The sequence below is a fragment of the Ipomoea nil genome, unplaced genomic scaffold (assembly GCF_001879475.1).
Source record: "Ipomoea nil cultivar Tokyo-kokei standard unplaced genomic scaffold, Asagao_1.1 scaffold3314, whole genome shotgun sequence".
In the NCBI taxonomy this organism is placed as follows: Eukaryota; Viridiplantae; Streptophyta; class Magnoliopsida; order Solanales; family Convolvulaceae; genus Ipomoea; species Ipomoea nil.
The window spans coordinates 5,745,390-5,759,617 of NW_017619742.1; the positions used below are offsets into that span (position 1 = coordinate 5,745,390).

Sequence of the window (14,228 nt, forward strand, 5' to 3'; positions counted from 1 at the left end):
AATAAAAATGTGATCCTGAAAGTAAAAGCCGCTCCTTCAATCCAATCATGCATGTTGATCCAAACCTCCATCGCAGATCAAACCATTTGAACCCGGAGGCCCTTCAACCAAGAACAAGCTATATATACAAGCCCTACTTTGAATATCAATCCACTTGAATTCCGGAGGCCCTTCAGTGGTGGAGTGTTCAAGGCATCCAATTAAAGAATCAGAGGACCATTCAGAGACTTGTACCCACACCGCATTGATACTTAATGTAACCAGAATTTTGAATCTTACTATATTTTATTCAATTTTCTTTGTTCACAAATTCAAATTGTATATATTCAAAATTCAAAGTGTCGGTTACGAGTAGTATGTATCAAACAAGAAGGGGTACAATCTCTATATAGGATAAGTCCTCTGATTCTCTACTAGAAGTATGCCTATTAGGAGTGTGCCAAATTCGGAGTATGCCGAGTGCAGAGTATGCTGAACTGGAAGTATGCCGAGCCGAAAGTGTGCCGAGTTCAGGGTATGCTGAAGGGCCTCCGGGGTAAGCAACTTGTTCCTCAATGAAGGGTTAATATGCAGCTTGATCTTCAAAGAAGGGCTCCCGGTGTTCGAATGACGTGTTCCTCAGCGCAATATACGCAGTATAACTGCGGGCGTGTTCCAGACGATATGCTGGCGAAATTCTGACAGAGTTTCGGTATGTAGATCCTCAGAGCCCCCATTCTTGAAAATGAAACCACTATTTATAGTGGTGAATGTAAAGAAGAAATCTCTAACCAATTCATAATATCTAATTTAATTTAATTATTTTAAGTAAACTAAGGAATGTATCGAGACATCATTGTGTCCAGGTTCATCATTTCATCAAATTTTCAAATAAATATCCAAATTTGTTCAAAATTATATAATCCACATATAATTTTGATGGCCCAAAACCAAGTCAAACTCGTCAATTTAAGCAACTCAATTGATCCAAATAGGCTGGTACAACTCCATTAAATAATCCAACATCCAATTACTCTTAATTAAGTAATTAAACTAATTAAATATTTAATGGGCTATTTAATTAACCTAATTAAATAAATATCAGTCCAATTAGCTCAATTAAAGTAATTAATTTAATATTTAAACATCTACCACGACCCAATAACATCATTTAAATTTTCAACGCTTACAAATTGCTCCTTCGAGACTTGCTTGACGTACCTTAAATGCAGAAGGAATGTATTCTCGAAATTAACTATAGTAGTCCAAGAGTCCATATTTGCGTTAACCTAGCATATTATATTCTGACTACAAAACCTCCAATTTATGCGAATGTCCAACAAAATTATATGTAAAAGCCCAACTGCTTCTACAATCTTGTTAAAGGCCCATTTCATTTTTTGAGAAAACTTTAGACCAACTGCAATTTTGGTTTTAGCAAAAATTAATCTCTTCCCACAGCTTGAAATTTGGACCTCAACGATGTTTGCAAGCTTTCATGTTCCTTCTTCTACGCACGGATTTACCAGCTGCTCACAATCCACAAATTAGTTTTAGAATCCCCATCACATTATAATTTGTACCACACAACTCACAATCAGATTCGGATTAATCAACAGAATTTGAATCCTAAGCACATCCAGACTCATACGGATTTCAGGACTTTGCACCTATAAATAGCTCTCAAGAATTTACAATTACTCCGCCCAAGAACTAAAACTGCTTGCAACTGATCTTCGCTTGAGCTGCAATCTCGTTCATCAGTGATAAGGTAATTTTAACTTTTGCAGTAGACTATTTTCTTGCTTTTCTTGATTTTCTTTTGACAGGAGGGGAAGAAGGGAACGAAATACATGAGGTCTGGAAATTGATTTTCTGAGGTGTATTTCACCATTGCTTAAACTCACCGTCGACTGGAAATTGATTCTTTTCCGGAGGTGTATTTCACCATTGCTTGAACTCACAGTCGACTGGAAATTGATTCTTTTCCGGAATGGTTTGGTTTCGCACCGTCAGCCACCGTCTTTGGGGACGAAAGCTACCACGTAGTCGTCTGGCACGCGCTCCGGCGCGTTGCCGCCGTCGCCTTATGGTCGCCGTAGGGCGTTGCTCCGGCACATTGCCATCGTCCTCCGAACCGCCGTCGTCGAGCTTGCTGGGTACTCTCCGGGCATGTGCTCCAGCACGCCTTTCCACCACTGTTTGGGTTCATGCCGCCGGCTGTCGACGAACTTGCTATCGGAGAATGCCAACTTGATGCTTTCGCACTCCAATGTGTCGAAGCTATAGTCGACGACTCCATTCCTCTAAGCTTCTGACGAGGCCATATGCCTTGACTCTTTTGTCTTTGCTTTAACGTGCTCCAGGAGTTCGTTGTGCACCGTAGAATCGTGGCTGGTGAATTCGACGGAGAAAAATTATTTGTTGAAGCTTCGCTGCTGCGTTCGTCGACCGCTACAGAGGTAGGAGTTTTTTTTTTTTTTTTTTTTTTTTTTTTTTTTTCTTTCATTTCTCTTCTGCGCCTTGCGCTTAGTTTGTATTTAAAGGAAAGACTACATAGAGCCATGTGCCTGCCATCTCATCTTCCCATGTCCGCTCTTCTTTTTGCTTTGCTTGTGTCAGTGTATATAAATAAGTTTGTTTTGTTTTCTTATTATTCCCTGCATGCTCTTCTTTTTTAATTTCTTATAATATGCATATATAAAACATTCCACTTTGTTTGCTGTGTGTTTTATGTATGCTCGTAACACATTTAACGCTTTGACCCATGTGCTAGCTTTAAGCTCTCATCATTTGCCCTTGTTGTTTGGTGTAGCAATGCATATATATGTATGTTATATATATATATATATATAAATTTTTTTATTTTTTTAAGGTTTTAAACCTTGCAAAACATATATATGTATGAACGTAATATACATGCGCTTGCTTTTTTCATGTCTGATGCCCATTTTCCTTCACCTTGCTTGTGAGTACATAGATATGCACGCCTAAACTATCTTCACCTTGCTTGTGAGTATATATATGATGGATTTAATTAACTCGGGGGTGTGCCCGAATCAATAATTCCGGATAAGAACGTAATATAATAAGAATAATAAGCGAATAATATAGAACGATTTCGTAAATGTAACACCCCTGATTTACAAGACATTTAAAACTTAATAATAAAAGTAATATCTCATTAGATCCCAAAGCGTAACGTAAGTGTACGGGGTGCTATGCCACACCTGGGCTAGAGAACCCAGGTGCACAGGTTGTCTAACTACTATCCTCTGAAATATAAATGCATATCATGGCACGCAGGCCGAAAGGGAAACTACACTACTTCTACGCTCCAGTTCTAGCGCGCTCCAGTGCTCTAATCCTCTGTGCCTGAAAGCCAAATATATCTGTTCAGCGAGAGATGCTGGTAACCCACACCAACGCGTTGAAATACAATACATATAGAGATATATATAGATATACGAAAACCATTTGAGCATGAAGATATATCCTGCGAACTCTAGCTTTTAAAACCGGGAATGACTCGACAGATAAGGCCAGACACAAGCAACAGTTATAACAGTCATAAGCAGTTCATGACAGATAAGGCAAATAAGGCAAGGTATAAGCAGTAATCATGACCCATCATAAACAATTCCCCAATATAAATTCCATAGTCACATTCCTCCAAGACACTCATAATCACAGCTCATCCATATCACAACACATAGCACACTTTGTTGGCGCCACAGGACCAATCGCATGCCCATACATGAGGGTCAGCGCATATAGCTCTGACACGGCCCCGCAGCACCCTGCCCCGTATCGCAACACGGAGGGGTCGATCGCAACCGACCGATGAACCGCAGCTCATCTTAATGTTTGATCGCAACCAAACAGTGGACCGCAGCCCAAGAGAGTGTATTGTCTAACTGTAGCCAGGAATTCCCATCTGACTACAGCCAGCCTCTGAACCGCAGCTCAGGAAAGATGTCATCTGATTGCAGCCAGGAATTCCCATCTGACTACAACCAGTTTCTGGACCGCAGCCCAGGATACCGTCATCCGACTATAGCCAGGAATTCCCATCTGACCATAGCCGGCTTCTGAACCGCAGCTCAGGATAACCAATCCGATCGCAACCGAATTGGGGTAACACGCACACATAACACATAGCAAGCACATGCAACCCACATTACACATTGGGAAGGGGGATAAAGCGTATAACAACCTTATGCGTGATCCACCACATACTAAGAATAGTCCTAAGGGGTTCATACTTCTTCCACCTAGGTCAACGGGATACCAATTCAACTAGCATGAAATATAATAGACTCATAAACCTACGAACGGTACCCGAAACATCAAACTAGACATAGGCACGACAAACGGGGTCCGTTGGGACACCACGGGGATCGGGGAAACATCAAACGGGGAAGCCGGGATCCCGAGGGGGGGAAGGTTCCAGCGGGTAGCCGGTGGGTGGGGGGTCCACCCGCCGGTAACACTGTTCCGGGCAGCGGGTGCCCGGCGGGCAGCTGCCCGCCCGCCGGCTGCCCGCTGCCCGTGAATGCCGCGGGTAGGTGGCGGGTCCCCTACCCCCCACTGACTCTTTTCATCACTTTTCGCCCCGGGAACCGATATGGAACCCGAAACCATGCTTAGACACTTTACAACGCAATTAACGACAACACGTGGACAATTAACGGATCAATTACGAGAAACGAACGACACATAACCTATCATGCTTTCCTAAATATAATCAACACCCAAACATGCGATTTCCCCACCCGATAATCCAAGAATAATATCATACGATACAACCTAGGGTTCTAATCACTTTTATATCGATCAAGAATACAATTCGTCTTCTAATTGCAAGATTCGGTAGGAACAACACATAATCATCAAGGATACCAATTAATCATCAAAAACATCATAATCATCAAGAACAACACATAATCATCAAAACCCCAATTAATCATCAAGAACATCATAATTATCAAGAAACTCCCAATATCCAGATTATCAAGATTCCTCATGGAATCATTATATCGACATCAATAATAATCATCATCAATCGCCATTTACAACAATATGGGGGAAACCCTAAGGGGAAATCATAGCTATGAAAATAGGTTTTGTTGAGACATGGGTTACCTCTTAGCCTTAATTAATTCCTTGGCTATGAAGGATCTTTCTTTAAGCTTTCTTGCTTTCTTGATTTCTTCTAAGGGGATTCTTGGAGCTCTCCTGGGGTGATGGGCGTTTAGGCGTGTGGGGGTTCCGGGTGTCTCCTAAGTTCTTTATATATATATTTAAGACTCCTAATTAGGGCCTGAATGGTATGGGTTTACTAATCCTATTCCTTATAGGATTCAGGGACTCGCTTTAGGGATAAGGGTCCATATTAATTAGAGCGGATCCTAATCACAATCTGAATGGTAAAAGGTTTACTATCTTTATTCCTAATAGACTTAAGCCTCTACGGTTCATGGTGGACCCCATTAATTAATTAAAGGGGAACTTAACTTAATTAATCATATTTAATTATTATTAGCGGGATTAATTAAATAATTAATCCAAGATTAAAGGTCGTAACACGGGGTGTTACAGTAAAGGTCGCTGGGGACCGTATATTATATTAATTGTCGTAGTATTTGGCTATTACAAAGATCTGATATGACAAAGTGTGTAATAAGTGTAGAATATAGATTGAATCGCCCTTTGTTAGGACAAGGAGTGGGGTTTTTATACAAGCTAACCCCCCAACCGCCTCCCCCTAAATCGGGGGGTGGTTAGATCTCAGCTTTGACTGGGCCCGGGTGGATCGGGTCGGGTCAGGTCCCGAGCTCGGTGGTGCCGAGCTCGGGTAGGACCGAGCTCCCCGACTCGAGCTCCACGTAGGTCGGCTCGGGTCGGGGCACCTCCATGGTGCTCCAGGTCCGCATTGCGCTTGGGCACCTCCGTGGTCCCCCGGGTCCGTGTTGCTCTTGGGCACCTCCGTGGTCCCCCGGGTCCGTGCTGCTCTTGGGCACCTCCGTGGTCCCCCGGGTCCGTGCTGCTCTTGGGCTCCACCAAGGTGCTCCGGGTCCATGTTGCTACCCCGGGTCGGGTCGTGGGTATAATATATCCATCATGAGTCCCCACTCTCTTCGTTGCGAGTGGAAGTCAACGAATGAGAGTATCCGTACGCCGACCCGAGCCCCCTGGGTGAAAAATTCCGAGCTCCAAAATTTAGCCGACCCCCTCCAAGAATTATATCGTGGATAGAATTCTTGCTCCGTGAAAAATTTCTTCAGATAAGTTAGAATCCCTACAAAGATGCAACACTTCCCTATAAAGTCTTGGAAATCTTCCATAATAAATCCAAACAACTTTTCATCTCTCATCCACATAAATTCTCTCTCTTCCCAATCCCTTTTTTGAATTTCAAAATTGGTCAACTCTTATCCCCTCTCTCTCTTCCTAACAATCTATAAAAACCCCCATTCCCTTCACATTTTTTTCCACACCACTCTCCCTCATTAGTAAAAATTCTCCCAAACTCTCCTCAAGTCACAAGTGCTCTCCCGGCAGCGTGCCGAGCTGGGACCTGTTTGTTTGTTTTTTTTTGTTTTTTTTTTTTTTTTTGTTTTTTTTTTTTGCCATGTGTTAGCCTCTTCAACAAAGTCCTATGAGACTATGTCATCGGGCTCACCCGTCGGGGTTGGTACGCGAGGCCGGACCTCGTGCCCCCTTAGGGTACGTAAGCCTCTCGGGCTAAGTCTTTCCGGACCACGCCACCGGGCTCTTTCGTCGGGGTTTGTACGCGAGGTCGGACCTCGTGCCCCCTTAGGGTGCGCCAAACCGCTTGGGCCCAGTCCTGCCGGACCAAACCACCGGGCTCCTCCGTCGGGGTTTGTACGCGAGGTTAGACCTCGTGCCCCCTTAGGGTGCGCGTTAGCTGCTCGGGCACAGTCCGACGGGACTGTGCCACCGGGCTCTTCCGTCGGGGTTGGTACGCGAGGTCGTCCCTCGTGCCCCCTTAGGGTGCGTCCTCCGTCGGGGTTAGTACGCGAGGCCGGACCTCGTGCCCCCTTAGGGTCCACGGGGGGGGGGGGGGGGGGGAAGACATGAGTGAGCACTCGTTCCCTACTGTTTCACGATTTTTTCCTTCTTTTTTTTTTTTTTTTTTTTTTTTTTTTTTTTCTTTTTTAAGGGAGATAAAATGCATGAGAACCAGCTTTGTAACAAAAAAGGTCCTGCGCATAATGTGTTCTGTAATATGCGATTTTATTCCGACTATTGCCACTCACTAAGACATTATTAGGGGAGGGGAATGGTCCTCCTCCTAGAATAGCAACGCCAAGACCCACCTCTCACGTTGTAGGTCTACTGGTAAAATTTCAGTAGGTGCTCTGAGTTCCAGACCCTGGCTATCATCTTTCCTTTGGGAGTTTTGAGCTTGTAGCTGCCCGGGCGGACCACGGCTGCTATAATGTACGGGCCCTCCCAATTAGGGGCAAACTTTCCTCCGGCTTGGGGCTGGCTTGCCTCCCTTCTCCTGAGCAGATAGTCACCTACTTAGAAATAGCGGGGTCGGCCCCGCTTATCGTGGTATGCCTTGGTCTGCCTCTGGTAGTTTTCAGCTCGAATCGCGGCTGCTTCGTGCCTGTCATCAATCATGTAGAGGTCAATTCTATGGTGCTCCTCGTTCATGTCAGGGTCATAGTCCTCCTCCCGCCGGGAAGGTATGACTACCTCCGCTGGATCTCGGGCTTCGAAACCGTAGGCTAAGGAAAAAGGTGTCTCCCCATTAGCCCTCTGGGGGGTGGTGCGATAGGCCCAAAGAATGGCGTCGAGCTCCTCCACCCACGCTCCCCCCGCGGATTCCAGTTTCTTTTTCAGGCCACCCACAATGGTGCGGTTGACATTTTCCACCCGGCTGTGAGTAATGTGCCATTCTGCACAGAACCCCTCGAACTCTTGCCCCTCGAATTGGCGTCCATTGTCGGTGATGAGTTGCATCGGGACCCCAAAACGGCACAAAATATTTTTGTAAACAAAGTGCTTGCAACGGGCACTTGTTATGGTTGCTAGCGGTTCCGCCTCTACCCAATTGGTGAAGTAGTCCACTGCTACTATGAGGTACTTCCTTTTTCCCGACCCCATGGGCAGAGCTCCCACTAGGTCCACTCCCCACCTGGAGAATGGGATGACCGAGCTGATGGGGGTGTAGCTCGTGGCTGGCCGGCCGGGGGTGACTTGGAAGTGTTGGCAGGTCTCCTAACCCCGGGCATAGTCGGCGCACTCCTTGGCCATTTTGGGCCAAAAGTACCCTTGTAAGATGGCCCTCCGGGACATGGCGAAGGCCCCCTGGTGGGCTGAACAGGTCCCTTCGTGGATTTTTTCCATGACTGACCTGGCTTCATCTGGGTACAAGCAGTGCAGCAAGGCGCCGTTATAGGACCTCTTGTAGAGTGTGTCCCCCATGACCACGTACGTGGGGGCTCGCCGTTTCACCAGCTTGGCGTCGACCTCGTCGGGAGGTAGCGTGCCTGTCTTCTTGTACTCCTTGAGGTGGTCCAACCAGCAGGGAGGTCGGATTTGCACGGGTAGGACCGGGTAGGCGTCCAGGCTCGACCTCTTGAAATCTTCAATTCGGGCTATTTTTGAGATATGTTCCGGGGCCCCTTGGGCGAGCTTGGATAACATGTCAGCATCTGTGTTGGATAATTTGAACGCGAAGCGGAGGGCGTAGTAGGCCCGAAACCCCTCCGGTGTTATGAGGACGACTCCGCCCCCGTAGCTTTTGGTGCTGGAGGACCCGTCCGTTGAGAGGGTCCACCACTCCTCGTCTTCGTCCCTGACCCGCTCCGTTGCTTCCCGGGCAGTGCACTCGACTATAAAGTCAGCCAGCGCCTGCCCCTTGATGGCGGGTCGGGGCTTGAACTGGATGTCGAACTGGCTCAGCAGCATGGCCCACCTGACCAGCCTGCTTGCCGACCCCGAGGCCCTCAGTACTGCGTCTAGTGGCTGGTTGGTGAGGACCTGCACGGGGTGGGCCTGGAAGTAGTGGTTCAGCTTCTTTGCCGTCGCATCTACTGCAAAAATGGCCTTTTCCACGGGTGTGTACCTGATCTCTGCTCCCCGTAGAGCTCGGCTCGTGTAGTATACGGGCCGCTGGACCCCCTCGTCGTCTCGAACCAGCACGGAGCTGACCGCGGCCTGCGAGATGCCCAAGTACAGATATTGGACCTCCCCCTTAACGGGTTTGGCCAGGGGGGGGGGGGGGGGAGCGACATCAGGTATGTTTTGAGGTCCTCGAACGCCTTCTGGCACTCCTCGGACCATTCGAAGCCCTTAGTCTTTTTTAGGACTCCAAAGAACGGCAAGGACTTCTCGGCCGACCTCGAAAGGAACCGGCCCAGGGCTGCCAACCGCCCGTTGAGGCGTTGGACCTCCCGGAGGGACCTCGGAGGTTCCATGTCCAGGATGGCCTTGAACTTGTCAGGGTTGGGCTCAATGCCCCTCTTCGAGACCATGTACCCCAAAAATTCCCCCCCGTGCACCCCGAAGGTGCACTTTTTGGGGTTCAACCGTAAATTGAAGCGTTGCATAATTGAAAATACCTCGGTAAGGTCATCTGTGTGGAGGTCGGTGTCGGCACTCTTGAAGATCATGTCGTCGACGTAGGCCTGGAGGTTGCGACCGAGGACCTGCTTGAATACCTTGGCCACCATTCGGGTGTAGGTGGCACCTGAAATTTTCAGTCCGAAAGCCATAACCTTGTAGCAATAAACCCCCTCTGGCGTGGTGAAGGCTGTCTTCTCCTCGTCAGCCTCCTCCATGAAAATTTGGTGGTACCCCCTGAACGCATCTAGGAAGCTCATGAGGGCACAACCTGCAGTCTCGTCCACCAGCTGATCGATGTTGGGGAGGGGAAAGGGGTCCATAGGGCAGGCCTTGTTGAGGTCGGTGTAGTCCACGCACATCCTCCAGGTGGGCGGCTTTGGGGCGAGGACTACGTTGGCCAGCCAGGTGGGGTATATGACCTCTCAAACATGACCAATCTCCAGCAGTGTGTCGACCTCCTATTTGACGAACTCCCTCCTCTCGGCAGAGAGATACCTTTTGCGCTGCTGGATTGGCCTGACCGCGGGGTCAACGGCCAACTTGTGTGTGATTACGTCTCGGCTGAGGCACGGCATGTCCTCGGGTCCCCATGCAAAGACCTCCTTGTAGCTCCTGATGGTGTTGATTATCCGTGCCCGGAGCTCAGCCGGGAGGCCGACCCCTACCTTCACAACTCGGTCGGGTCGGCTGAGGTCGAGGATGACCTCCTCTGTCTCGACCACGGGCTCGGCCCGAGGTCGACCTACCTCCTCCCGAAATGCCTTCTCGGCGATGGTATGTACCTGGAGGTCCTTTTGACCAATCTGGCGGCACGCCTTCAAGTAGCAGCTGCGGCTTATCTTTTGGTCCCCCCGGGCGACCCCGACCCCGGTCGGTGTCGGAAACTTGAGACACAGGTGCTCCATGGAAATTACGCACCTGAGGTCCTCTAGGGCAGGTCGGCCGAGTATTATGTTGTGGGCGCAGCTGATTTTCACGACTACGAACTCGACCTCCCACCTCCTTGTGTGAGGTGGGGTGCCTATCTCTACCTCCAAACTGATCGACCCCTCCGTCTCAATTGAGTCCCCCGTGAACCCGGACAGGGGGGTCCGTACCTGCTCCAGCTGCCCTCTTGAGAGTCCCAGCTGGGTGAACGTGTCGTAGTACATGACGTTCACCGAGCTACCCGTGTCTACGAGTACCCGGTGCACCACCACGTTGTTGATGTCCAGCTTGACCACCAGGGCGTCTCGGTGGGGGAGGGGCCCATCTGGCAGGTCGGCATCGGTGAACGTGATGGGCTCCCTCTTTGGTTTCTTCTCGTGGGGGTACGTGTGACCTCCCCCACGTACAAGCTCCTCGCCCACCTCTTCCGCTCGGCTGGCGAGTCCCCTCCCTCGGGCCCCCCAAAGATGACGTAGATGGCCCGTTTCTACGGGGGCTGGGAGTCCTCCGTCGTCTTCTCCTCCTCCTCGGAACTGTGGTCGTGGTGGTCCCTCTTGCGGGGAGGAGCCGAGGTGGATGGCGCCTGGCCACCCCCCTTCCGCCATACATTGCTCTGCTTCTGGCCCTAGGCCTGTTCCTGCGCCTGGCCGGGCTTCTTAATGAATTGGCCGAGGTAGCCCATTTGGATGAGCTGCTCGATTTGTCTTTTTAGGAGGATGCACTCGTCTGTATCGTGTCCTTTCTGCCGATGGAACCTGCAGTACTTGTTGGGGTCCCCCCCGTCGATATCTCCATGCACTCCTCCTTCGGGAATACCACGATTCCCTGGTCCTCCGCATGCGCCAAGATAGTACCCACGGGTTGTGTCAGCGGGGTGAGATAGCGTGTGGGGTTCATCCTGGGCCCCTCAGCGTACTCCCGTGGGTGTGGTCGGGGCGCCTTGCGCTCCTCCTGGGGTGCCTTGTCTTTTCGACCTCTTCCTTCTTCCTGCTCCTTCTTCCTCTTCTCGGCAGCCTCGGCGTCAGCGTACCTCGCTGCCTTGTCCATCAGGTCGGTGTAGGTCCTGGGGGGGTACCTGATGAGGTCCTGGTGAAAAGCGCCCGACCTCAAGTTGTTCCGGAAAATTACCATGGCCGATTTCGCATCAAAGTCGGCGACCCCCATGACCTCTTTCTTCCACTTCCTGAGGTACTCAGCTAGTGACTCCGAGCTCCCCTGCTTCAAATCACACAGGTCGGCAATTTGCTTCTTCCGTTGTATGCTGGTGGCGAAATGGGATAGGAACTGCCGGGTGAGGTCCGTAAAGGTGGAGATGGACCCCGCCGGGAGGGATCCGAACCAATCATGCGCCTGCCCGTCCAGGGTGGCGAAGAACCCCCTACAAAAGATTGCGTCTGTCGCCTCGGTGATCATTATGGCGGCTCTGTACCTGGTCAGGTGTGCCCGTGGGTCCGTGGTCCCCGAGTACGCTTTAATGGTGGGAAAGTGAAAATCTCGAGGTAAGGGCTCCTCCATGATGACGTTTGCGAACGGAGAGGACAACACATCCTCGGGCTCTAGGGATCCGTCCCTCTTGTCGAACTTCCTCTGGAGCTCATCCATCCTCCTCCGGAGCTGCTCGACCTCTACCCGATGGGAGCTCGGAGCTCTACCATTCGATTCCCCTGATCGTTCGACCCGGGAGGCCTGTGCACGCCGAGGTGAGACTCTGGTCCCCCGTCCCGGTGACCCCCGCGGGCCTACCTCTTGTCGCGGCGGGGACCGGGGTCCGTGGCTCGGCGACCTCCGGGTGACTGACTGCTGTCGTGCCTGCTTGCGGGAGCAGGATTCTGCTGGTGGAGGCTCATTAGCAGCAGGCCTTGGGCCCAACCTCTCCCGGGCTGGCAACCGGTTGCCCAACCTCTCCAAGGCGGGCCTGGTTTGGGTTGGGGCCCTTTCATCTTCGTCACGCTGGCGGTCTCGGCGGGAGTCCCCTCTTCCCCTCCTCTCCGATGGTCGAGGCGAGTTGACCTCCCCCTGGGTGACAGGTGCCTGGGGCGGTCAGGTTCTCGGGCCGCTGCGCCCCCGAGTTGGAGGAGGCGGAGGCGACGCCGGCGCCCCTCCGGTAGCGCCTAGGGCGGCTTGTTCCTCTGCCCGGAGGCCCGCTGCGACGCGCGCCAGCGCGGTGGAGGCTTGTTCAAAGATCGCCACCCCCTCCCGGATGAGTGCGCGAGCCGGAGCGGGGGTGACGGGGGGTGGTGGCCGTGCACCACTACTACGGTGGTTGGTGAGCTGGGCCCTCAGATCGTCCCCCAACCTGTTGGAGGTGGCCGGTTGGATGCTGGGGGCGGGGGCCCCGTTGGTGCCGTTCCCGTTCGCGACGAGCTGGGTGCCGTGGGAACCATTGGTATGACGAGAGCTGGATCTCAATCGTGCCATCGCTGTCGATGAACAATAGTGGGGAGAGCGCTTAAGCTTGTACAGCGGCTCTCAACAAGAGCACCAATGATGGATTTAATTAACCCGGGGGTGTGCCCGAATCAATAAATCCGGATAAGAACGTAATATAATAAGAATAATAAGCGAATAATATAGAACGATGTCGTAAAGGTCGCTGGGGACCGTATATTATATTAATTGTCGTAGTATTTGGCTATTACAAAGATCTAATAGGACAAAGTGTGTAATAAGTGTAGAATATAGATTGAATCGCCCTTTGTTAGGACAAGGAGGGGGGTTTTATACAAGCTAACCCCCCAACCGCCTCCCCCTAAATCGGAGGGTGGTTAGATCTCAGCTTTGACCGGGCTCGGGTGGACCGGGTCGGGTCGGGTCGGGTCCCGAGCTCGGGTGGTGCCGAGCTCGGGTAGGACCGAGCTCCCCGACCCGACCTCGACGTAGGTCAGCTCGGGTCGGGGCACCTCCATGGTGCTCCAGGTCCGCGTTGCGCTTGGACACCTCCGTGGTCCCCCGGGTCCGTGTTGCTCTTGGGCACCTCCGTGGTCCCCCGAGTCCGTGCTGCTCTTGGGCACCTCCGTGGTCCCCCGAGTCCGTGCTGCTCTTGGGCACCTCCGTGGTCCCCCGGGTCCGTGCTGCTCTTGGGCTCCACCAAGGTGCTCCGGGTCCATGTTGCTACCCCGGGTCGGGTCGTGGGTATAATATATCCATCATGAGTCCCCACTCTCTTCGTTGCGAGTGGAAGTCAACGAATGAGAGTATCCGTACGCCGACCCGAGCCCCCTGGGTGAAAAATTCCGAGCTCCAAAATTTAGCCGACCCCCTCCAAGAATTATATCGCGGATAGAATTCTTGCTCCGTGAAAAATTTCTTCAGATAAGTTAGAATCCCTACAAAGGTGCAACACTTCCCTATAAAGTCTTGGAAATCTTCCATAATAAATCCAAACAACTTTTCATCTCTCATCCACATAAATTCTCTCTCTTCCCAATCCCTTTTTTGAATTTCAAAATTGGTCAACTCTTATCCCCTCTCTCTCTTCCCAACAATCTATAAAAACCCCCCATTCCCTTCACATTTTTTTCCACACCACTCTCCCTCATTAGTAAAAATTCTCCCAAACTCTCCTCAAGTCACAAGTGCTCTCCCGGCAGCGTGCCGAGCTGGGACCTGTTTGTTTTTTGTTTTTTGTTTTTTTTTTTTTTTTTTTTTACCATGTGTTAGCCTCTTCAACAAAGTCCTATGAGACTATGTCATCGGGCTCTCCCGTCGGGGTGGGTACA

The 14,228-nt window shown here is 50.6% G+C and overlaps 1 protein-coding gene across 1 annotated transcript; it reads right to left on the reverse strand.

Moving 5' to 3' along the window:
- Positions 1-11,217: 11,217 nt before the first annotated feature.
- Positions 11,218-12,111, reverse strand: LOC109169459. Its single transcript, XM_019318341.1, has one exon. It carries the CDS (start codon positions 12,109-12,111, stop codon positions 11,218-11,220), a length of 894 nt encoding a protein of 297 aa, XP_019173886.1.
- Between the last annotated feature and the right edge of the window lie 2,117 nt (positions 12,112-14,228).